This window comes from Babylonia areolata, chromosome 3 (genome assembly GCF_041734735.1).
Source record: "Babylonia areolata isolate BAREFJ2019XMU chromosome 3, ASM4173473v1, whole genome shotgun sequence".
Classification (NCBI taxonomy): Eukaryota; Metazoa; Mollusca; class Gastropoda; order Neogastropoda; family Buccinidae; genus Babylonia; species Babylonia areolata.
The window spans coordinates 49,517,931-49,543,974 of record NC_134878.1 but is presented as its reverse complement, the minus strand read 5'-3'; the positions used below and the strand labels follow the sequence as shown (position 1 = coordinate 49,543,974).

Genomic DNA, 26,044 nt, shown 5'->3' with positions numbered 1-26,044 from the left:
ACGCAGGAAAAAAAAAAAATTAATGGGTGGTGCTGTAGTGTAGCGACGCGCTCTCCCTGGGGAAAGCAGCCCGGATTTCACACAGAGAGATTTGTTGTGATAAAAAGAAATACAAAGACAATATTGTGTTTATCGTGTTAAGCGTTTTGTCACAGCTTATTTCTCTGTGTGAAAAAAAGAAAAAAAAAAAGAGGCTGCATTCCTTGGAGGAGCACGTCTCCACAGTGCAACAACATCAGTTTATCATTTCTTTCATTTTTTTTCCCCTTTTCTACCTGCGTATGTGTTTTTATACAACAAAAATGGATTCCTTTTTCTTTTCTTGCAGACTTTTGCCAGTGGCATCTCTCTTTGTTGTATGTTGTAAGGTCTTTAACGTGAGCTGAATGCATGCTGCTTGTGGCCGGCCGGATCCCGGTTCTTCATGTCATCCGACTCCGAGGGGCTTTGTGATGAGGGAAGTGGGCGTTGGGTGGGAGGAGAGGTTGCGGGGGGGGGGGGGGGGTGAGGGGGGGTAGGAAGGGGAGGGGCGGAGAAGGAAGGGGGATGCAAAGAGGAAGGAGGGGCGCGAAAGAAAGCTGATTAAGTTTATGATTCGAAATGCCAGCTGACATTACATGTATAAGGTATATATCTATCTATATATATATAGATAGATAGATAGATAGATAGATAGATAGATAGATATAGATATATTTATTTGTTTATTTATTTATATATTTATATATACTTTAAAAAAAAACAACTTTATTATCCGGAAGTATAGACGTTTGGCCAGTTGCATTATCATAACAAGTACTCAACATGGAAACATAGTTGTAAAATGAGACATCGAATAGGCCTATACGACGAAACATGAGTGTAAAAGCATGCATACATGGTTTCACGTATTCACTCCACACGTTACAGGCAATTTATTTTAAATGTAAAAACACGAAAGGAATCAATAAGCATATTTCGAATATACGAACATGTAACATATTGTGCTGTACATTTAATATAGATAATCTCTCTCTCTCTCTCTCTCTCTCTCTCTCTCTCTCTCTCTCTCTCTCTCTCTCTCTCTCACACACACACACACACACACACACACACACACATGACTTAAATTAATCATGGAGTCATGCACTGACAAACAACGACGAACACATCATCTGATCAGTCTGACGCAATGCATCAAAACCTCCCAGGCACTCGCTGTCATCATCACACATAACAATAGCGTCCAGTCACGTACAGGGCGCTTGCGTCTGTGGCCAGTCCATGTTCCATTAAAGTCTGGGCTATTTCTGAACAAATTCTATTCTTAAATCTATTTCTTCCTTCCACGCGTGTTTGTGTGTGCGAATGATGTGTGCGGGCATACATGTGGGTGTGTACATGAGTGTGTGTGCATGTGTGTGTGTGTGTGTGTGTGTGTGTGTGTGTGTGTGTGCGCGCGCACGCGCGTGCATTTATAGATAGATATATAGATATATACGCGCGCGCGCACACACACACACACACACACATATGTATATATATATATATATGTGTGTGTGTGTGTGTGTGTGTATGTATATATACATGTGTGCGTGTACATGCATACACACACACACACACACACACACACACATATATATATATATATATATAATTATATATACATATATATATATGGGAGGGTGGTTGAATCTATGTATGTGTCATGTATGTGTCCGTGTGTGGGTGTGGGTGCGTGGGTGGGTTTGTTGGTGGGTGTGTTCTTGTGTGCTTTGTGTCTGAGTGACGTGTTATTTTAAAGCGTTTTGATAGGTCATAGAAAGCGCTTTACAAATGTACTATCATCAGCTGTGGTTGTATCAAATAAAGCTGCCCTGACATCAGCCCGTCTCGGACAAAAGGGGGAAGAGAGGACACCTGAAAAATGTCATGATGACGTGTGTCTGATGACGTCTTTCTGTGGTGACGGCCGCGTGGGAGGTGACGAGTGTGATGACCATGGCTGAGTGATGGCGTGCACGGTATAAATAGGCCACTGTTCTGTTGCCAAAGCCGTCACTATGCTGGAGCCAATTGGTCGCTAAACTCCACTCAGACACAGCCGTCATTTTCACAAACAGTTGGTGGGTCAGTAAACATCAACTCTGCTTTTTGTCAACTTATGTCGGCGTTTAATGTGATCGTGATTTTTCAGGTAATTTTGGGATTTGTGTCTATGTCTGAGGGTCCATATAGGTTTTAAGACGACTCCTAGACAAGGCTGTTCGCGGCGTCAACCAGGCTGGGACATACAGCCACTCACTCAACCGTGTGGTTCCAGTCTTCTCATTAGAGCCCATCATAGCACGCACAGCTCTGGGTAGTAGGAGCTGGCCACGGGCCGAAAAAGTACCCCGCCTCTGGATGGGGATCGCACCCACTGATGAAAGTCATGACGAGTATATAGAATAAAGATAAAGCACGCTGTTACCTGTTCGTATTTTCTGCAGTTTGTTCGACCTAGATGCCCCCACGCCGTGCGTGCAACACAATGAGGCAGTCATCAAATTGCTCCAGCGTGTTTCTTTGTTTGTTTGTTCTTTTTTCATTTCTTTTTATCACAACAGATTTCTCTGTGTGAGATTCGGGCTGCTCTCCCCAGGTAGAGCGCGTCGCTATACTTCAGCGCGACCCTTTTTTTTCTTTTTCTTTTTTCCTGTGTGTAGTTTTATTTGTTTTTCCTATCGAAGTGGGTTTTTCTACAGAATTTTGCCAGGAACAACCCTTTTGTTGCCGTGGGTTCTTTTACGTGCACTAAGTGCATGCTGCACACGGGACCCCGGTTTATCGTCTCATCCGAATGACTAGCGTCCAGACCACCACTCAATACCTAGTGGAGGTGGTGAAAATATCGGCGGCTGAACCGTGATTGTGATTCGAACCAGCGCGCTCAGATTCTCTCGCTTCCTGGTCGGACGCGTTACCTCTAGGCCATCACTCCACATGGTCAGCAGCCTCCCTCAGTGCCTCATCGCCTGTTAAGCATCTGGAGGTCCCTTTCAATCGTCTGGCGTCAGTTTATATTTGGGCGTCCCCTTTACCACTGTCATCCCCGACGGTTTCGTTGAGGAATTCGCTTTGCTAGTTTGTCGGGCGGAAGTCTTTGGACATTTCCCAGCGAGCTGAAGAAGGAGTTCTGAACGAGGGAATTGTTCTGAGTAACTGGGCAGTGGCTCCTTATCCTTGACTGCTGTTGATGACTATGCTTGACAGTGAAGGCTGTCATCTCACTGTAATAAAACGTGTGCTTACGTGTCAGGGTTTCGGCCATCATTCTTTCATTGGATTTCTTCTCTTGCGATTATATTACTTTTTATCAAAATAATTAAAATTGCACAAAACTGCACTAAAAATATAATGAAACCAATTGAGACTGATGTCACGCTGATCTCATTCACCGAGGTTCAGCAGTGCAGGGGTTAATATTGCCAATGTACAAAGGAATTTACGTAAATCTGGACGGTGCCTCTTTCATATTTTTTCTCGCTAGACCCAAGCATGAATGCGAACCTGACCTCAGTTAGGGAAAATTTAAAACAGTCGGAAGGAGAGGACTGGGCCCTGCCCTATGCAGAACCCTAGACACAGTGAACGTGAATTCACTGCCCCAATGGCTATAAAATCAGATGTGATCAGAATTTTTGTTTTTAACCTTTTCGAATCCTGCTTTCTGTCGTTTGCGGAGAACTGCACAAACTTCCTTTTATGTTATGTCCTTGTCGTGCAGAAGAGCAGCTCTTCGTTTATTTTACTTTTTTTTTTTAACTCTTGTGAAATCATATTTCCTTTTTTTTTTAAATATTACTTTATAAGAACAGTGCAAAATTATCCGTTTTCTTTTGAACAGTGACTGTCACCAAACGTGAACATCCCCAGTCAGCGTAACAAGATGGAAACCAGCGCAAAAAAGACGCCAACAGAGGTAAGAATGTTTTACTACAACATCTACCACTACAAATACTACTACTACTACTACTGCTACTACTACTACTACTGATAATGATAGTGATGATGATGTTGGTGTTTTATATGACGCTAAATCTTGTGCGGAAACAAATCCATGGAAAGAAAAGGTTGAAAGACAAATCTTTTCAGCAAATTAGCGTTCTACTTGTTCAGTTGCAATTATCATCTTTACACTTACTGACTGATGATTTGGCTGACTAACTAATGCAGTTATGTATCTCAAAGCCTAACCTGCGCACTGTGTATTTGCAAAAGTCAAGCAACTGCTCCCCCTTTTTTTTTCTCAGCAGATGTAGTGTATTGTATGTGGATTCGATCAGTCTGCACACCTTAACATCTTCTTGAAACTAAAACTCGTGTATTCTGTTCAACTTTGAATACCATTTTATCATTTTACTATTCAACTTTATCTAATTCTGTGTCCATTCGCCTTTCCGAAAAAGACGCCAGAGAAGAAGGACCCTCCGCCATGCCTAGTCCTAGACTCTCACAAGTCGTCCAGTCTCCAGAGAGCCGCCAGACTGCTGAGGGATGAGGGGTGCGTGGTGGGGGTGCCCACGGACACGGTGTACGCTCTGGCCGCCTCCTGCCGGAGCCCCGCCTCCATCAGCCGTCTGTACCACGTGAAGGGGCGGCCCCCCGAGAAGCCCATCTGTCTGTGTCTGGCATCGCTGGACCAGCTGCGGGATGCCGGCCCTCCCTTCAGTGCTCTGCTCTGGGACTTCATGGCCAGGTGCTACCCGGGGGGTGAGTGAGCCAGCAAGGGGGGGTTTCGTTTTGGGTTAGTTTATGTACTTTAGTCAGCACGACCACGTGTTATCATTATAGTGTGACTGGGCTCAGCGCTCGGCAAATATCAGAGTTTGACATGAGCTTATAGTTGGGTCTACAGCAAAGGGAGAGCTGAGTTGTCTGTTGTTTCTCCACTGCAGTGGGAATTCATTTACAGACTTACTATGATTCTGAGAAGGGGAGGCAGAACTGTACTGGCTCTTTGTGTTGTAGCCTTGGCGCGCGCGCGCACTCACACACACACACACATACGCATGCACACATGCACACACCACTAGTTTCAGTGTTTCAAAAATGATAATAATAAAAAGAAGCACATTAACAAACGGACAACGGACTACCCCCACCCCCCACCCAACCTTAGACAGCTGTGTGATGACCAAGGGCGAGTGGCTGCAGACACACACACACACACACTAGTTTTTTTTCATGTCTCCCCAAAACATGTTCACTAACGAACAACGGATTACCCCCACCATGCGAACAACATTGTGATTGCACAAGTTAATTCCCATGTAGATTCATAAAGCGTTTTTTGATTTGATTTGATTCAGGCATCAGCTGTGTGCTGCCCAAGGGCGAGTGGCTGCAGAGGCTGGGGGTTGGGGAGAGCAGCTCCCTGCTGGGTACCGACGACAGCATCTGTGTGCGGGTACCAGACTGCGGGCCGCTGGCCTACGTGGTCAGCATGGCCGGCCCCGTGGCCATCACTTCCGCCAACATCAGCGGGGCTGAGGACAGTGTGCACCACTCCATGGTGCTCGACTCCTTGGGTCAGTTTCACTTTTACTTTCGGTTTGGCTGAGGACAGTGTGCATCACTCCATGGTGTTCGACTCCTTGGGTCAGTTTCACTTTTACTTTCGGTTTGGCTGAGGACAGTGTGCACCACTCCATGGTGTTCGACTCCCTGGGTCAGCTTCACTTTTACTTTCGGTTTCGGCGTTTTGTTTTTGGTTTTTTGGTTGTTTTTTTGTTTTTGTTTTTGTTTTTTTCATGGAGTCGTCATTGCATTCTGGCAAAACAACAACAACAAAGCAAATTGTACGCTACACCACATCTCGATAGGAAAACAAGTAAAATTACAGGCAGGAAAAAAATACTATTAATAAAAAAAAAAATCGGTGGCGCTCTCAGTGTAGTGACGCGCTGTCCCTGGGGAGAGCAGCCCGAATTTCACACAGAGAAATTTGTTGTGACAAAAAGGAGCAATACAATGCAGTGCAATGCAATGCAACAGAGATGTCTGACCGTTAGCATAACCCCCAGCACGCTTTAGTCAGGCCCAGAGTGCATGCGTAAAAAAATGTCTTTGTGTACCCGTACTAAACGTGGATTCCTTCTGCAGAACTTTGCCCGAGAGTACAACACCTACGTTGCCGTGGGTTCTTTTCTCAGTGCCGGCTAAGTGCGTGCTGCAAACGGGACCTCAGTTTATCGTCTCAACCGAATGACTTGACGCTCAGTTTTCAATTTTCCAGTCAAACTTGGGAAGAAAGGGCCAGACCCGGGATTCGAACCAAGTCCCTCACGAACAGTGGTTTTGATTTGGCAGGATAAGCGCTTTAACCATACTGCCGTCTTCCTTCTTCGGTTCAAGTCAATGAGTGATGAGGGCAGCGAGGGATGAGGGGAATGAGAAGATGGTAGTTGAGGATGAGGACACGAGTGATGAGGGAAGAGAGGGCATATATAGAGGTGAGGGCATGGTGGATGGGGATGAGGAAAGTGAAAACATGGTAGATGAGGGGATTGGGTGATGAGGGGTGAGGAATAAGGGGAGTGAGGGATGAGGGAAGTGAGGATATGGTGGATGAGGAGTGAGGGAATTGAAGACATGAGGGGATTGAGGACATGGTGGATGAGGGATGAGTGGAGTTTGGACATGGTGGATGAGGGATAAGGGAAGTGAGAGTGAAAGATGAGGGGAGTGAGGACATGGTGGATGAGGAGTGAGGGAATTGAAGACATAAGGGATGAGGGGAGTGAGGACATGGTGGATGGGGGATGAGTGGAGTTTGGACATGGTGGATGAGGGATAAGGGAAGTGAGAGTGAAAGATGAGGGGAGTGAGGGATGAGGGATAAGGGAAGTGAGAGTGAAAGATGAGGGGAGTGAGAGATGAGGGGAGTGAGGACATGAGGGATGAGGGGAGTGAGGACATGAGGGATGAGGGAAGTGAGAGTGAAAGATGAGGGGAGTGAGGACATGAGGGATGAGGGGAGTGAGGACATGGGGGATGAGGGAAGTGAGGACATGAAGGATGAGGGAAGTGAGAGCGAAAGATGAGGGGAGTGGGGACATGAGGGATGAGGGGAGTGAGGACATGGGGGATGAGGGGAGTGAGGACATGAAGGATGAGGGAAGTGAGAGCGAAAGATGAGGGGAGTGAGGACATGGGGGATGAGGGGAGTGAGGACATGGGGGATGAGGGAAGTGAGAGTGAAAGATGAGGGGAGTGAGGACATGAGGGATAAGGGGAGTAAGGGCATGGTGGATGAGGGATGAGGGGATTGAAGACATGGTGGATGAGGGATGAGTGGAGTGAGGACATGAGGGATGAGGGGATGTGTGGATATTCTCTCTCTCTCTCTCTCTCTCTCTGTGAAAAATTACCTGTGTGATAACAATACCTGTTTCCTCAGCAGTCTCGTTTCATTTATTAACTTGTGTGGTCCCCGAATATCTGATTTCATTTTTTTCTAAAGTCCACAAGAACTCGACTACATGACACCCATTGTGGTTCGGAACAAGTTTTCCATACCTTCTGTGCAATTTTATTGTAATTGTTAACGTTTTTAATTGTTGATATATATATTTTTTTTAATTCAATAGACTTACCTAATTCATTTACAACTTATTCCAGGCCACAAAATTGACGCCATGGTATGTGACGGGAAATCTGGGGAACTGGCACCATCAACAGTCGTCAACTGTCTGAAGATTGATGAAGGTAGGCAACTCAAGGAACGTTATGGGGGCCTGTTGGGGGTCGGGGGGGTTGGGTGGGGAGGGGGGGGGGGGTTAAAATGGCTTTATTCCTGTTATCAAATTTCTCATCGTCATTATGTATTGGTACAGAGGCTGGTACCAACGCCAAAAATATATTACTTTTTTTCTGGACGAACAGTTCTGATTGAGAAATCAGGATCGATGACAGAGAAAGAAAATATGTTTATCGACTGACTATTCAGACCTGCGTTGTCATGTCTTGTTCCGTTTATGTCTAACACTGCCCAGACTTACCCCTCGAACTGGCATTCACTCACTCCTTTCATAATACATAGTTTTTTTTTTCTGTACAATGAACGCAAGGTAAATAAATAACCATTATGCAGAAATGCCACTGATACTGAAATTCGTTTTCCACTCTGTTGTCCTGCCCTTGATGGCCTTAGATTTCAGTTTATACCATCTAAGTATCATAGACTCCTAACTATCTTAAACTTTCATTAGTCATGGCTGCTAAGAGTGAGCACGTACTCACGAATTTTGCTACATTCTTCTATCAAGCATTCAACAGAAACAGAAATTGTCAGCTCTTGATTCACAATATACTATTACTGTTATAATGAAGTATAAATAATCAATATTTAAATGTTATCCAAATCGGTATTCATGTTCTCATAATTACAAGTTAATTCGCTTACTTTCTTCCTAATTCCAATACAGATGATGTTTTGTTCACACCCACGGGGCTTTGGTCTCACACACATATGGGGGGCTTTGGTTTCAATTAATAATTTCTTATTGTAATTCTAAAAACTTTTTTTTTTCTGTACAACATCAACAACCAAACATATTGCAACAATCAGTATACCATAGTCTTTGACAAGGGCAGTATCAACAGTTTCGTGCCTAAGTTATGATTTCTTTGTTCGACTGGTTTGTCCCATCAATTTTTCAATACCAAGAGTCTGACATAAATATTCACATCGCATTTATATAATATTAGTATAAGTGGATCATGTATTCAGAGTAAGTTGTACATGGTTCGGAACGTGAGAGGGAAATATTTGTTCGTTGCAATCAGTGAACGATCGATGCTGAAAACGATCTTGAATGTATGCAATAAGGTTGTTAGCGTGAGACAGATAAGCCAAAGCGAGTTGTACGACAGAAGTCTATGAGCATTTCGAACGACAGCAGCCATATTCTTGCAAATCATTATCATCTTTTTCCTTCAGGCGGACACTTCTCCGTTCCGACATTTAAAACAGTCTGAAATCAATGCAGCTTCGTTCCACAAACAGTCCAGCTTCTGAACAACTGTAATCAATGACGTGACTCACAAAATGTGTGCAAGTGGGCATACATGCGAGATATATAACTTTAATACGATATAGTGTTCAATGACCTCTTATCATATATTTCTGTTTAATTGTAGTATCAAATTTTATTCCTGTCCTCTGTAATCATTCAATAAGTATAGCTGTGATCATAGTAGCCTATGTATGGCTTACTTCAAGTTAACATTTTAAAGCATTTTATTCCTTTTATGTACACACATTCAATGATTGTGATTCATTGATTGTGGTGCATTGTTTATGTGTTTCGCACCGAAAACTGACTTCTCGTAGCGTTGTGTATTGTGAAGCGGTGTGGTGGTGTGTGCAGGAAAGATCAGCTATTTCCGTGAGGGCTGCACCCCAATACAGCACGTGGACCGCCTTTTCCGAGAGGCCAAGGAGACCACCCGCCCCCACGGGCAGCCTCCACACCTCAACACTCCGCCTCAACGCTGACCTCAACACTCCGCCTTCACACTGACCTCAACACTTCACCTCAACACTGACCTCAACATTCCATCTCAACGCTTCACCTCCACACTGTCCTCAACATTTCACCTCAACGTTCACCTCAACACTGACCTCAACACACTTCACCATCACACTGACCTCAACATTCAATCTCAACGCTTCGCCTCAACACTTCACCTCACCTCCACACTAACCTCAACACTCCATCTCAACACTTCATCTCACCTCCACACTAACCTCAACACTCCATCTCAACACTTCATCTCACCTCCACACTAACCTCAACACTCCATCTCAACACTTCACCTCCAAACTGACCTCAACACTCCATCTCAATACTTCACCTCCAAACTGACCTCAACACTCCATCTCCACAGTGACCTCAACACTCCACCTCCACAGTGACCATAATACCCCACCTCAACACTGACCTCAACACTCCACCTCAACACTGACACCAACACTCCACCTCAACATTCCGCCCAAACGTCCTTGTAACATTCAAACAATAACAACAAACTTGGTACTCTTACCTGAAGGAACAAAACGTAAGAACAAAAATATCAGCAACGCCATGTTTATTACTCTTATAATTAACTCACACATTCCGTATAAAAAAATTTAAAAATATGTTTATTACTCTTATAACTCACACATTTCATATAAAAAAAAAAGTCTGTTTAATGTTTACATGCTTCTGTGAATACGCAATCAACATATTATTTTTTCCTAATAATTCACATACATATTTTTTTCAGCACCAGTCAACATTTTTTTTTCAATAAGCGAGCAGATCAGAAAACAGATCAACAGAACACACACAAAAATGAGCCCAGTTTATTAATGGTGGGTTGGACTAGAGTACAAACTGGGATAATCAGATAGAAATCACTTGAGATGACGTGTTCGCTGCTGCTGTGGGGCGTCTGTCCAGACAGACATGAACACTTGCCACCAGACACGTCGCAAGTTTCAGTTTCAATTTCAGTAACTCAAGGAGGCGTCACTGCGTTCGGACAAATCCATATACGCTACACCACATCTGCCAAGCAGATGCCTGACCAGCAGCGTAACCCAACGCGCTTAGTCAGGCCTTGAGTTGCAAGCCATTATGTATTTGTATTTGTATTTCTTTTTATCACAACAGATTTCTCTGTGTGAAATTCGGGCTGCTCTCCCCAGGGAGAGTGCATCGCTACACTACAGCGCCACCCTTTTTTTCTTTTCTTTTTTTGTATTTTTTTCCTGCGTGCAGTTTTATTTGTTTTTCCTATCGAAGTGGACTTTTCAACAGAATTTTGCCAGGAACAACCCTTTTGTTGCCGTGGGTTCTTTTACGTGCGCAAAGTGCATGCTGCACACGGGACCTCGGTTTATTGTCTCATCCGAATGACTAGCGTCCAGACCACCACTCAAGGTCTAGTGGAGGGGGAGAGAAAATATCGGCGGCTGAGCCGTGATTCGAACCAGCGTGCTCAGATTCTCTCGCTTCCTAGGCGGACGCGTTACCTCTAGGCCATCACTCCACTCTGTTGCTCACGATTCTGACAGTCTGACATCTTCACAAGACAAAAATAGCAACAAACGAACGAAAATACAATTATCTCTTGTACCTGACCTTAGGTATCCACTGTACTTTATCAGCGGTTTCTTTAATTCCGATGTTATGTTCTGTCAGTGAGTAAATCGATGAGCTTTGATCATTTGAACAGAGTATTATTTCTTTCCCTCCATACATGGAAAATTAGTTCCCTTCAGCGCTTTGATTAATATCTGAGTTCTGTTAGTGCAATCGATGAGCATTGATCATTTTAACAGAACAGAGTATTTTCCCCTCCAAGCATGAAAAATTATTTCCCTACCTTAGCACTTTGATATTTGAGTTCTGTCAGTGTTATCGATCAGCGTTGATAATTACAACAGAACAGAGAATATCTTCCCCTTCAAACATTATTACACTTATTTCCCTTGATAAACACTCTATGCTAAATTTGTGGTGTGCACTCTGTTGTAATGTTTGGTATATACTGTATGTTGTAATTTGTGGTGTACACTCTCTGTTGTAATGTTTGATATATACTGTATGTTGTAATTTGCGGTGTACACTCTCTGCTGTAATGTTTGATATATACTGTATTTTGTAATTCGTGGTATACACTCTCTGCTCTATTGTTTGATATATACTCTGCAGTTACTTCAATATATACTCTCAGCTGTAATGTTTGGTATACAGGCCTACCATCTGCTGTGATACGGAATGCACATAATCTGTTGTAATGTTTGATACGATAATACTCTCTGCTTCATATGTCACGTATACACTCGGCTGTAATACTTGATAATTATGATTATACTCGGCTGTAATATGTCACGTATACACTCTGCTGTAACGCTTCATATGATTATACTCTCTGCTGTGATAAGTGGTGAACGCATTCTGTTGTAATGTTCGGTGTACTCTTCAAATCGAATTCTGAGGGCCATTAAAAGACAATAATCCAGTGAATCGACTTGATGTGGTCATGACTGATGGTTATACGGCGAGAGATGCGTTATCATTAAAAAAAAAAATTAATTTCACTTCAGCTGAGCAATAATACATCGTACTGTCCAGTTCTACTCTGTGTGTGGACAATGAACAAGAAAATAATAAAGATTTAAATGAATTAAGAACTAAAAACCACACTATTGACCAGAAAAAGAGACAAAAAAACCATTTTTTCTAAAACCCCTCGTTGGAGTTCTGTAAATGAATTGAATAATTAAACAAATAAAAGAATACAGATAAGTGAATAAATCATAAATCAAATAAAAAATAAATAAATACATGAATAAATAAAGCCTACGACTCTTAACAACCAATACAAAAAAAAACAAAAGAAACATATGCAAGAACCTTCCACCCATAGGTTCTACTGGTCATCCAGCGGGTAGTTGGAGATCTCGATCAGGTTGTGATCAGGGTCGCGGACATACACAGACGAGATGGTCCCCAGGGCACCCGTGCGCTCACAGGGACCCTCCAAGATCTCTACCTGGCATTTCTGCAATCACAGCATCTGCCTGTTACTGTCTTCAAACTGTGTCAACATTTACAGACAGAATCGTGGCATTTCTGCAAACCATGGCAACTACTTGTAACTTTCCTAAAACCTGTGTCAACATTTACAGACAGAATCGTGGCATTTCTGCAAACCATGGCAACTACTTGTAACTTTCCTTAAACCTGTGTCAGCATTTATTGACAGAATCGTGGCATTTCTGCAAACCATGGCAACTACTTGTAACTTTCCTAAAACCTGTGTCAACATTTACAGACAGAATCGTGGCATTTCTGCAAACCATGGCAACTACTTGTAACTTTCCTTAAACCTGTGTCAGCATTTATTGACAGAATCGTGGCATTTCTGCAAACCATGGCAACTACTTGTAACTTTCCTAAAACCTGTGTCAACATTTACAGACAGAATCGTGGCATTTCTGCAAACCATGGCAACTACTTGTAACTTTCCTTAAACCTGTGTCAGCATTTATTGACAGAATCGTGGCATTTCTGCAAACCATGGCAACTACTTGTAACTTTCCTTAAACCTGTGTCAGCATTTATTGACAGAATCGTGGCATTTCTGCAAACCATGGCAACTACTTGTAACTTTCCTTAAACCTGTGTCAACATTTACAGACAGAATCGTGGCATTTCTGCAAACCATGGCAACTACTTGTAACTTTCCTTAAACCTGTGTCAACATTTACAGACAGAATCGTGGCATTTCTGCAAACCATGGCAACTGCCTGTTCTTTACATTCTTCAACTCGTGTCAGCGTTTACTGAACAAACCGTGGCATTTCTGCGACAAAAGCAACTGCTTCTTTTTTTTTTTTTTCAACTTGTAGCCGCATTTACTGACAGAATCGTGGCATTTCTGCAAACCACAATTGCCTGTTACTTTCTACAACCTGTGTCAGCATTTACTGAACGAACCGTGGGTGGCATTTCTACAACCACAACTGCCTATTACTTTCTTCAACCTGTGTCAGCATTTACTGAAAGAACCGTGGCATTTCTGCAGCTACGGCAACTGCCTGTGACTTTCTGCAGCCAGTGGCAGCATTTATTGAAGCATTACATAACCAACAAAAGTTTTCTCGATACATTCCATGAGTTATTAATCAACATCACCCACATATGATACTTAAACTATCAGGGTATGTCAATAGAGCTGATTAGAAACTGGATCCACATAAAAACCGAGTGCAAAGACTAACTGGTTGGACTAGCTCGTGAACTGGGTTAATCAGATACAAAGCACTGTTGGTGACCAGTGTTGGTATTTTTGTAATCATAACAACTGGTACTTAATGCACAGTTAATTCCCAGTATCAAGCTTTTTTTTTTATTCATTACAACCGGTATGTAATGCAATATCACTTACCAGTATCAGTATTTCTTGTAATCGTAACAACTGGTACTTAATGTACTGGTGATGGTCAATATCGGCCTTTTCTGTGTTCATAACTGATGCCTTAAGCACTGACCAGTATTAATATTTCTACATTTATGGAGGGAAAAAAAACAATCTGGTACATGCACACACACACACACACACACACACACACACACACACACACACACAACAGACAGCCGCACAGATCACATAAAACGACCTGCAAAGCAAAGTGAATGCACACACAGGCACATGCCTTGAGGTGTTCCATGACGTCATGGAGGCGTGTTGGCGTAATGAAACACACGTCAGCAGAGCCTGGGGTGGGTAAGATGGCCTTGGGCTCAAACTCTTTCCCTCGCTCGTGGAGGTTAATCTTCTGCTGCCCGAAGTTCAAGGCCTTTCTCCCTCCCTGACCACCAACACCAACAGTGACACAGACACGGGATGGAGCAGAAAGAGAGAGAGGGGGGAGTAGGAGAGTAGAGAGATATGAGGGATAGAGAGAGAAGGGTTAGAGAGATGAGAGGTATGGGGGGACAGAGAGGGGGGGGGGAGTAAAGAGATATGAGGGATATAGAGAGAGGGGTTAGAGAGATGAGAGGTATAGGTGGACAGAGAGAGAAGAACGGGGGGGGAGTAGAGAGATAATTATGAGGGATAGAGAGAGGGGTTAGAGAGATGAGAGGTATAGGGGGACAGAGAGAGAAGAGAGAGGGGGGAGGGGAGTAGAGAGATATGAGGGACAGAGAGAGAGGGGTTAGAGAGATGAGAGGTATAGGGGGACAGACAGAGGGGGGAGTAGAGAGATATGAGGGATAGAGAGAGAGGGATTAGGGAGATGAGAGGTTTTGAGGGACAGAGAGAGAAGAGAGAGGGGATTAGATAGATAATTATGAGGGATAGAGAGAGAGGGGTTAGAGAGATGAGAGGTATAGGGGGACAGAGAGAGAAGAGAGAGGGGGGAGGGGATTAGAGAGATAATTATGAGGGATAGAGAGAGGGGGGGGGGGTTAGAGAGATGAGAGGTATAGGGGGACAGAGAGAGAAGAGAGAGGGGGGAAACGAATAGCAAAAATCATAACAAATAGTTTGATCAAGTACAGTAAAATACGCTACAAGTATCTCAAAGCATGTTACAGAACGTCTTTTAACGGCTTCGTATACGTCCGACCCAATCCCAGCGACCCGGAAGCTCTACGGAGGACTGGAGGACCTGCGACGTACTGCCGCCTTCGTCGAGGAGGCGGGGGAATCCGTCTGATAAATGACGAACGAGACAACAACAAAGGCTTCGTATAATAACAAGGCAAACTTACTTGCAACATCCTCTTGAGTTGATGCCATATAAGTAAGAATCAGTCTCCGCACAGATGACTGTCCACAGATGACTGCAGTGTGTGGATGTATGTATGAAACGATGTATGTGATATTTTTTACATTTGTATCTTCGTGATATTTGTACGGGCTGTTGTTGGCTTTTACAGTTATGGTCCCCATGTTGTTTACTTGTCTATGTTGTGATAATGCACCTGACCAAATTTCTCCAGTTGGAGATAATAAAGTTATTCTTATCTTATCTTATCTTATCTTAAGGGAGTGAACGTGTCTCTTTTTAAACTCTGGACTGAACATTGAGCCACAAGGGAAGCCTCTTTTTCCAGTGCGTTTTTACACATGACAGATCCGGTTCTTGGTGCTGTTTATAACGGTAGCAATGGGCAACAGCGCCAGAAATGTCAGCTACAAATCTTTAAGACAGACAGACTGACAGACATACGTACATAATGTGTCCATTTTTATAGATGACTATTTTGGGAAAACAATGCAAGGTGTAAACATGTCTATAATAAAGTTCGAATCTTTTACTCTCATAATTTAAACTTAAATTTTGTTAAGAAATAAATTCCGAAATATTTATGTACGCCTACATTTACAATCGGCAGTGTGTAACTCCCGATCATAATCCACGGTTCCCAAGCACCTAATTATTCATCTTTGATGAACACAATTATTTTACTTCTCAGCGTGGTCACATTCAGTTAGAGAGAAGTAGGAAGAAAAACTGGCGGCGGGGTGGGGGAGTGAGGGCCGGAGTGAGAGAGAGAGAGAGAGAGAGAGAGAGAGAGAGAGAAAGGAGGGGAGAGAGACAGACAGACAGACAGACAGACAAAGAGAACTCAGATGTATAGTCATGAACATACGTCTTAGGCCACAAGACACAACACAAACAAAAGGTACTTGGGCCCAGCAGGGATCGGAACTCAAACACTAAGTTAATTTTTATGCTCCAGTGAGTCCAAAAAAACGCGCAATTTTCACACACACACACACACACACTCACTCTCTCTCTCTCTCTCTCTCTCTCTCTCTCTCTCTCTCCTCTCGCTCTCTCTCTCTCACACACACACACACACACGCGCGCGCGCGCGCGCGCGCATGCAAGCACATGTCTTCTCGTTTGCCAGTTCAGATCAAAACTGACGTAAAAAGAAGAAAAAAGCCAAGAAAATGGAATAATAGTCCCAGCACAGTAAGAATTACAACAAGAAGTGTAAAGGAAATCGTCGATTACAGTTTCAGTTTAAAACACATATGCACATTACCGATCGAATCAGTAACAAAACATAACAAACGACGACAACGATGAAGACGAGAGTAAATAAAATTGTACACCACCTCAAATCCTCACTTGCATACAGAATGACCTTGACGACTGACCTTGAAAGTGGTGACCTCCATGCCAAGGACACGTGTGTAGAAGTCCACGGTGACCTCTATGTCCTTGACTGTGATGACGAAGTGATCCAGCCTTTGGATCTTGATGGGAGACTGAGAACTCTGTCAGAGAAAGGGATTTACTATCATCATCATCATCATCATCATCATCATTAGTAGTAGTAGTAGTAGTAGTAGTACTATTGCTATCATTATTATTATTATCATTATCATCATTGACACTAATATAGTGCGAGTCTTTGGTCAGAACGCTTTACAAAATCACTTGAACAACAGGCTGCCTACCTGCGTAGAGCCGACTGGGCGCTCATCATTCGTTTCCTGTGTCATTCAGTCAGGCTTCAGTCACGGGCACACACATAGATGCATTTCGGTGATATGTGGAGTGGAGGGCAAGTGTGTGAGTGGAGGGGAAGAGGATGGTGGTTGGGGGTAGGCTGAGCATAGTGCCCATTTGAAATTTTGCGCTCGCAGTTCAAAATTAATTCGGAATGAACTCGACACCTCGTGTATCCGTATTAAATGAAGGTTCGGAAATGCTTGCAAAGATTCCTCTCTCTCTCTCTCTATGGTAATACGTAATATTGATAAGCTCATAAAAACAGTGAAATGAAATGATCACCGCGGGTCCAAACAGGAAAAAAAAGCAAGGCAGGCTTATGCTGCTCATGATATCGCAGTTTATATAATGTACTAGTGACGGCGACAAATTGCCTGCATCTTTTTTTTCTTATTTTTTTTTTTTTATTTTTTTTTTATCGACATGAATAATAACCTGGAGTGATGGCCTAGAGGTAACGCTTTCGCCCAGGAAGCGAGAGAATCTGAGCGCGCTGGTTCGAATCACGGCTCAGCCGCCGATATTTTCTCCCCCTCCACTAGACCTTGAGTGGTGGTCTGGACGCTAGTCATTCGGATGAGACGATATACCGAAGTCCCGTGTGCAGCATGCACTTAGCGCACGTAAAAGAACCCCCGGCAACAAAAGGGTTGTTCCTGGCAAAATTCTGTAGAAAAATCCACTTCGATAGGAAAAACAAATAAAACTACGCGCAGGAAATATATATAAAAAAAATTATTAAAAAAAAAGAAAAAGAGTGGCGCTGTAGTGTAGCGACGCGCTCTCCCTGGGGAGAGCAGCCCGAATTTCACACAGAGAAATCTGTTGTGATGAAAAGAAATACAAATACAAAATACAAATACCTATAGCAGCTATGAACGTGAGACAACTGAGTTCACCTACCATTATGAGTGATATACACGGCGCATAACATCTCCGACAGTCACATTGGAGCAATCATGAGGGACGAAGATACCCCGTGAAAACTGTCCTTTTATAACTGCTGACTGTCTACAGTTCTACTTGATGGAGGGGGGAGCGAGGATGGAGGGGTTGGGGGGTGGGGGGGGATACCCCGAAAACCTGCCAGGTGCACCGGCCTCAAACTACCCCCTCGCTTGAGTTTACCCCGGGATCATTCTGGGCTAGCCTTCAAATGATTCCCAGGATCATTTACGGCAAGTGAAGATTTCCACCATCCCCCACCCCTCCGTAGTTGGAATTTATCCCCATCACACGGGCTTAATCAATCTGATGAACAAGGAATGGGAGTCATTCTGAGTTAGACTTTAATTGTGACTCCTCGTAACTATCCTGACTTGAAGTTCTTTCTACTACAACGTGGCCAAAGTAGAGAAACTGTATAGACGTGGACAACTCTGCACGTACTAACCAAACAGTTGGTGCGGCCATCAGTTAGCACGATACCGAATGTTAATCATGTTTGAAATATGTAACATATACATCTACATAAGTTATATGAAATATGCAACATTTTCATGTGCCCCCACCCCCCTCCCCCACCACGGGGTTTCCTGAAACAAACACGTCTTGTCTCGTCTTGTTGTGACATTATGATGTGGTAGAGGGGCCCGGAGGAAGGGTATTGTTCTAGACCAGCTTCTACAGCTCACACTCCTCTTTATTACGTTGGAGGGTGTGGGAGGAGGGGGTCAGTAAAATCTAACAGGTTGGTGGAAGGAGGAGCAGTTCAGACTAGTAGAATTTTACGTCCCCCCCCCCCCCGTCCCCCCTCCCCCCGCGGGGGTTATCAGTTGCAGGCTAGTCTACACAGACCCCGGGGTTAACCTGGGCTAGCCAGATTTTACACCGGTTTGGAAAAATACAAACCCAATGGGGAGTATGAACAGGCTCCTGCAACGCCGGCCTTTTATAAAATATGCTGACTGCCTGTCTTTCTCACACACACCAAGGGGGTCTTTCGCGAACGCTCAGTGCGCCAGCCAAGATAAATGTCACAACGCAGTCGTGATTAAACAAACGGGGACACAACTATGTTTGCTCGGGGACATCAAGCTGGGCCGACAGCCAGGGTGTTCAGGCCACGACTGATGTCCTCCGTGAGACCGTGTAAAGACAAGACAAGCCAAGGCAAGATCGACAAGACAAGACGACAAGCCAAGGCAAGATCGACAAGACAAGACAAGACAAGCCAAGCCAAGCCAAGGCAAGATCGACAAGACAAGACAAGACAAGTCAAGCCAAGGCAAGATCGACAAGACAAGACAAGACAAGACAAGCCAAGACAAGACAAGACCGACAAGACAAGACGTGTTTGTTTCAGGAAACAGCGTGGTGGGGTAGGGTGGGGTGGGGTGGGTGGGGACAAAAAAATGTTACATATTTCATGTAACTTTTACAAATATAAATAACTATAGCCGTAAGTATGTTGACTCAGATAGATGCACCTTGTCTGTCGAGTTCAATCTGTTTGTCCTGGTATATCAGTCTTGCTTGTAGACTTGTTTGCTTGCGAGACTGTAAATTGGTGCATACAGTGCAATATGTATCTGTGAGTGTGTCAGTGAGAGAGTGAGTGAGTGAGAGCGCGTGTGTATGTCTGTGTGTGTCTGTATCAGTGTTTGTGTGTGTGTGTGTGTGTGTGTGTGTGTGTGTGTATGTGTGTGTGTGTGTGTGTGTGAATTCCTGACTAAAAAATCCTATCTTGGCTAAACATGTAGTCATAGGAGCACACACACACACACACACTGGCACACAAACAGAGAGAGAGAGAGAGAGAGAGAGAGAGAGAGAGAGAGAGCATGATGGTAAACCGCATAGGAATAATTTATGTGCATTCATTGATCTGTGTGTCTGTGTGTCTGTCTGTCTGTCTGTCTCTCTGTGTGCGTGTGTCCATCTGTGTGTGTGTTTATGTGTGGGTGTTTGTGTGCATAATTGCACGTGCGCGTGAAGGAACGGCCGGGGATATCAGTGTTTATAGAAAATGAAAGACTGATTCCATAAAAATGACGTACATACGCCATACGCTCGTAGACGAGAGAGAGACAGACTGAGAGAGACAGAGAGAGAGAGAGGGAGAGAGAGAGACAGAGACAGAGAGAGACAGAGAGAGGTACAAAGACAGAGAAAGCCTGAGAAAGAGGGAGGGGAGAGAGAGAGAGAGAGAGACGGAGGAGCGGAGAGGGAGAGAGAGAGAGAGATAAAGAGAGAGGGAGGAGGGAGGAGAGAGGGAGTGAGAGAGAGAGAGAGAGAAAAAGAGAGAGGGAGGATAAAGAGAGGATGGAGAGAGAGAGAGAGAGAGAGAGAGAGACGCAGAGACGCAGAGACACAGACAGAAAGCAGACAGACTGACAGACAGACAGACACGGCAGAGAGATAAAGAGAGAGGGAGAAAGAGAGAGAGACAGCACGCTCGCCGCGCGCGCACGCAAACTGACAAACACACACACACACACACACACTCTGTCTCTGTCTCTCTCTCTCACACACACACACACACACACACACACACACACACACACTCTGTCTGTCTCTCTCTCTCTCTCTCTCTCTCTCTCTCTCTCTCTCTCTCTCTCACACACACACACACACACACACACACACACACACACACAGAGGCGTGACGGAGCCTGCTGTGTCGGAGATTACGAATACAAACAGTGACCGGCTGAGAAACGAACTTCCTCTTTACATAATTTTGTGTTCTTCTTGCGTCGGCGTAAACCACAACTCTTTCGCTTAAAGCCTGCTTCGGCTTCCAGTCTTCCGTTCCCGGCTTCTTCTTTGCTCCTCTCTCTCTCTCTCTCTCTCTCTCTCTCGCTCGCTCGCTCGCTCGCTCTTTCAGGGCTTATTGTTAATTTCCAAAACCCTTTGTTTTCCCACGATATCATTGTTTCAGTGACAATTAAAATGATTTACTAAACATAGTCTCACACAGCAATAGTATGATAACCACAAAACTGAACCATTTCCCCTACTGAGGTCTATTCTATATGGCTTTTGGCCCTGTGTAGACCTTCGAGTAGAGCACAGAAAGCCTATTCCAATCACGCACTGCTGCTTATCAGTGCACTACGAGAACTGTACGACTCAGTGCTACCACTTAACTAAGCGCTACCGTGACCGATAGTGAAACCACTGCAGTGACTACTAAAACTATGTACCGTACTGCAACGACTTCTACAACTACACAGTGCTACTGCTACACACACACACACACACACACACACACACAATGTACCGTACTGCAACGACTTCTGCAACTACACAGTGCTACTGCTACACACACACACACTACACACACACACACACGAAAAATGACCTTCAACAAACGTGCATGCTTTCGTCAACTACAGAAGAGCGGAAGCGAAACCAGGAAATAATTAAAGGTACAAGCACAAGTGACGGACAACTGGCTGTTGCAATTGACTCACTGTGGCCTGTCTACGCACTGCTGTAAAGGCAGTCAACATCGGTCTTGTAAACACCATTGTCACACACAAATTCCGTCAGGAAGAGCACAAACACACTGCGGAAAATGGACAATTTGCAGTGCGAATGACAAACAAACAACTCGGCGACTGCAGCAATGAAACAGAACCCATGTGGATGCGTGCACACGTTGCGCAGTCGCGAAAGCTCGTCACATGCTGATGACGTAGTGTTCTATTTTTGTGTCGTGGAATGCTGCTGTGCATGAGCCATCAGTTTTAAGATGTTTTTTCCCACCCATTATTTCATACTGCAAAAGTGCGTCAGCATTTGTGTGCGTGCGTCTACACATGTGTGTGTATCATTGAGCTGAATGGGACTATGGAGCTCGATGGTATGTATGTCAGTGGGAGCCAGAAAGTAAATGAAATAGACCGAGAATGTGCCGGCCGGTGTGTGTGTCACGTGTGTGTCAGTGTGCGTGTGCGTGTGTGTGTGTTGTGACGTCATATTCTCACTTAATTTTTCAACGACAGATCGACATAACATACTGACTTGCATTGCATTCAGTTATAAAACAACACGACCCCAAGCAGCAAACTGAACGACCATAACTCAGCCGTGATAATTTCCTCAGGTTCTTCTTTCTTACCAAAGTTGGCAGAGTAGTGGGGATTGCAAAAATAACAGAAGGTTGGAAAGCATGCCTACTGGACAGGTGAATATCAGTCCATGGATAAAACTGTAGTATCATGCAAAGGGACAAATGGAGACCAGTCGAAATGCTTCTTTGCAAGCCAAAAGATGTTTATTCCTCCAAGCAGGGATCAGCCGGAGTAGTTTCCCTTATCTGGTTATCCATACACATAGCACTGCGAACGCATGCATCATGCAACAACTCCCATTTTTTGTGTCGGGTACTGTTCATTTTCAACTAAATACAATAATAACTAAAAATGAATTAAAAGCAGATTATACAACATGCACTATGAGTCTAACTAAACTTCTTTTGTGATTGTTAACTTCTCTCCTCTTCCCCGGCCCTTGTTGAGTACACAGAGTCTAACCAACAGATGTGCACAAAACCGTAGGTGCTCAACGGAGTTACGGTCCTTGACCTACTGAGAGAGAGCTTGGCGAAAATTAACTTCATCACTGAAGATTGATTTGCAGTCAGCTGATTTGTGTCAACATTGAGGCGGGCAGGTCAGAGGGTATTCGTCAACAACTTTTTTTTTTTCCTTTTACTCTGAACCAAATACAGTGTATAGTATAAAAAGAAAAGGAATAAAAAAAAGAATGCAAGATTGGCCAAATAGTTATGTTTCCCCATCTGAGCACGTATTTGTGCTTGCAGCCAGGGTAGATGGCGTCACCTAGTAGACAGAGTTAGAAGTTCGGGAGCAAGAAAAATTGACTAAACAACTTAAATATGTGTGAAGCATTCACACACACAAAAAAAAAAAAAAAAACCCAGCGTGCTTTCCTGTTTGATGTAAAGGGAATCGAGCACGAAATGGAATAGAAAAAGAAACCAACAATTGTTGCGAACCACTGACCTATAAACATGGACTGGGAATGCCGCTGTGTGCGCCTTGCAGTCACTTGACGCCAACTGAGCGAGCGAGCCGCGGCCATTTTGGACACCTCTTATGGATACTTGTCTAATCCTACCTCAGTCTTGAAAAGACTGTGCGTTCGCCCGCATGTGTGTTTACGCGCGTCTGAGTGCCTGTTTTTGTTTGTATGCATGCATGCATGCGTGTGTGTGTGACTGTGTGTGTGTGTGTGTGACTGTGTGTGTGTGTGTGTGTGTGACTGTGTATGTGTGTGTGTGTGTGTGTGACTGTGTGTGTGTGTGTGTGTGTGTGTGACTGTGCGTGTGTGTGATTGTGTGTGTGTGTGACTGTGTGTGTGTGTGTGTGTGTGTGTGTGAGCTTCAAAATGAGTCACGGCAGAGGATGGAGGTAAGAAAAAGTATAACGGGAATTTATTCATATTTTTATTGTGTTCTCGCATTATAATATATACAGTCCCCCCCACCCCTCCCACACACACAGTCACACACACACATATACACACACAGTCACAAACACAGAGTCACACACACACAGACGCACGCACACGCATGCACACACACGCGCGCGCGCGCGTTCACACACAAACAGACACAAAATTTCCAATTATAATATTTGACCATCAAAAAAATTCACCAAATGTCAGTTCAGTGAATTAACTGTCAGAAAAATATCTTTTTTTCTAATTTGCATGTTTCCTAAATAACTGTAGCAAAGGAATGTGTAATAAGATGACAACAAACAAACGAAATCTCCAGTCTTCAGATGACAACAAACGAAATCTCTCCTTTTCGCAAAACCTTTTTCTAAAAAAAAAAAAATACACATACTTCTCAAGAGTACTATAACATTACACTCAAAGAAAAAATGCGATTCAGAGTCAGTTTCATAAATGCACATAGGACAAGGAATTTTCGACATACATCAGTACAAAGAACCAAAACAGAATCAGACAGCACAAGTCAAACAGAACAAGTTCGAGCCCCAACCTTATGTCATGGGTATGCACCATGAAAACGGATGACTGTGTGTATGTTCTTCTGGGTAAAGGACGCCATAGAAGGCACAGTGAATTAACAGATTGTAGCATCACAATGTACCAGAAAGATTGACACAAGGTGAAGAATTGTCAGGTGCATTTGCACATGCATGTCTCTAGGACAGACGTTACTGGTTTTTGAAGAGAACAAGTTTGTTCATTTGCTTTCTAATATATTTTCCAGTGATGAGAGAATTGTGTTGTTTGGCAAGGTGGTGCATGCGAATTTTGACGTAAGCACGTGTGATAGCCTTGATTAGAGCAAACACATGGTTGCTTTCTGGCTCTGTATCCAGCATGTGATCAGCTAGGCTGTTGAACACCCGGTCTCCAGTCCTCTCAAGAACTGCATGTGCAAGTGCACCTGTCAACCCTTCACCTTGTGGCAATCTTTGTTTGTTGACAAACAGCATTTTCTGAATGAGCTTCTCGCTCTGAATGCAGATGTCAACCACACTTGGGGATGGCTTGGTAAGACCACCTTGGTCTTTCTGCAAGATGAGCCCATGACTGGGCTGGCTCCCATCCACTGCATTGACAGACAGAGCGCTCTGACAATCAGGACAGCTGAGACTTCTGCTGACCATTCTGACGACAAAGCCTGCTATGTATCCAACAGCAGACTCTCTGTAGATGGTCATTTCTGGCAAAGCAGGGATGTCTTCCACGCTTGTGTCTTCATCAGCTTGTGTCAGCTGATACCTCCGAGCCATCATGATGTCCTTGGTATCGTCCTCGATGGCCTCTTGCATCTTGGAGATGGAGTCTGCTGACTGAAGGACTGTTGTTTCGTCCTGAGCTGTGACGTTGCCAGTCGTTATCCTGATGTCATGTCTCGTGATCATCCTCTTGAAGCACGCAACAAACTGTCTCACAGTTGGGTTGTTGTTGCAGCCTCCATGTGCACGGATGGCACCGAAGAACAGCTCCAGATGATCCTGAGATAGTTTGTACGTGAGCAGGTACTTCAAGGATTTACCATCTCCCACGTACTGCTTGTAGAGTGCTTGTGTTGCTCTGATCGCTGTCATGAATCCTATGAATGCCGTTTTCCTGGTAGTGGTGTACATTTTTTTGCCAGCAATATCATGCAAGGATTTCATGTAATCAAAAGCTTTGTTCAAGAAGTCCATTTTCGAGCAACTTCCATCTGGCAGGTCTGGCTTCAGGGCTCCTTTCATGCCTTTTGCGTACTGGTTCCTGGAGTTCAATACGTCAAAGAGCTGGTCAACAGTACGTATGAAGTGGACTGTACCTTGTACATTATGAAATGCTGGGAGCCTGAGGCCATCTCGGCAGTATTCCAGGGCATTCGCCACACTCTTGCTGAATGTCTGGGCAGCCAATCGCACCTTCATCTTCTGCGCTTCCCAGCATATGTGTGCTTGTCGGAGCTTGTTGGCGAGATGAAGGCCTTCGCTGTCCTGTATGGTGTTGAGCTCCTCCAAGTACCTCCACCTGATGATGTTGCCATTCCCATCTTTCAGCAATCCACATGTTGCCAGGGAATTCCGAAGGAGCTTCAGCATGTGGCAGACATCAAGCAGAACATATATCCTATGCCCGGAAGACGGGTGAGGAAAGCTGGGGTCAAGGTTTTCAGGGTCCATGGTGGCACCAAGGTCTTTCAGCATGGCCACATGACTGGATGGACCATCACAGGTCAAGGAGATGACCTTCACTCCAACATCAGCAACTTGATGCAGGCATTCCCGGATGAGGTTTGCCTTTTCTTTACCCGACATGCCATGAATAAAGAAAAAACCTACTGGTACTTTCCATGACCCGTTGACAGCAACTAACATGAACACTACAGCTTCAGTAGCAGGAGGAGCACTGTCATCTGTTACTCCATTTCCAATATCAACGAAGCCTACCACCCTCTTCCCGTCCCACTCAACATGTTTTTTGATGGACATTTCATCCAGCATCAAGGCACACAAGACTTCA

At 44.1% G+C, this 26,044-nt stretch overlaps 2 protein-coding genes across 4 annotated transcripts; one reads left to right on the top strand and one right to left on the bottom strand.

The window, feature by feature from the left end:
- The first annotated feature begins 1,976 nt into the window (after window positions 1-1,976).
- LOC143280066 (threonylcarbamoyl-AMP synthase-like) lies at window positions 1,977-12,421 on the top strand. 3 transcript variants are annotated; one of them, XM_076584561.1, is made up of 6 exons: window positions 1,977-2,176; window positions 3,869-3,943; window positions 4,431-4,734; window positions 5,334-5,552; window positions 7,645-7,731; window positions 9,396-12,421. In XM_076584561.1, exons 2-6 carry the CDS (start codon window positions 3,911-3,913, stop codon window positions 9,521-9,523), a joined length of 771 nt encoding a protein of 256 aa, XP_076440676.1. In that variant the 5' UTR covers window positions 1,977-2,176; window positions 3,869-3,910; the 3' UTR covers window positions 9,524-12,421. The 3 variants fall into 3 exon arrangements, with proteins under 3 accessions (XP_076440676.1, XP_076440677.1, XP_076440678.1); XM_076584562.1 differs by having other exon boundaries at window positions 2,063-2,109; XM_076584563.1 differs by having other exon boundaries at window positions 2,076-2,105.
- Window positions 11,528-21,673, bottom strand: LOC143280067 (glyoxalase domain-containing protein 5-like). The gene is made up of 4 exons (XM_076584564.1): window positions 21,481-21,673; window positions 16,705-16,824; window positions 14,240-14,395; window positions 11,528-12,582 (listed from the first exon to the last, which is right to left on the bottom strand). Exons 1-4 carry the CDS (start codon window positions 21,535-21,537, stop codon window positions 12,451-12,453), a joined length of 465 nt encoding a protein of 154 aa, XP_076440679.1. The 5' UTR covers window positions 21,538-21,673; the 3' UTR covers window positions 11,528-12,450.
- Between the last annotated feature and the right edge of the window lie 4,371 nt (window positions 21,674-26,044).

Bases quoted from the DNA above. Each gene is read 5' to 3' on its own strand.
- LOC143280066 (XM_076584561.1), top strand. From the start codon at position 3,911: ATGGAAACCAGCGCAAAAAAGACGCCAACAGAG. The intron at 4,735-5,333 runs GTGAGTGAGCCA...GATTTGATTCAG, and splicing joins GGCCAGGTGCTACCCGGGGG to GCATCAGCTGTGTGCTGCCC. The intron at 7,732-9,395 runs GTAGGCAACTCA...TGGTGTGTGCAG, and splicing joins CTGTCTGAAGATTGATGAAG to GAAAGATCAGCTATTTCCGT.
- LOC143280067 (XM_076584564.1), bottom strand. From the start codon at position 21,537: ATGGTGTTTACAAGACCGATGTTGACTGCCTTTACAGCAGTGCGTAGA. The intron at 16,825-21,480 runs GTGAGTCAATTG...TTTCTCTGACAG, and splicing joins CAGTGCGTAGACAGGCCACA to AGTTCTCAGTCTCCCATCAA. The intron at 14,396-16,704 runs GTCAGTCGTCAA...GTTGGTGGTCAG, and splicing joins TGGAGGTCACCACTTTCAAG to GGAGGGAGAAAGGCCTTGAA.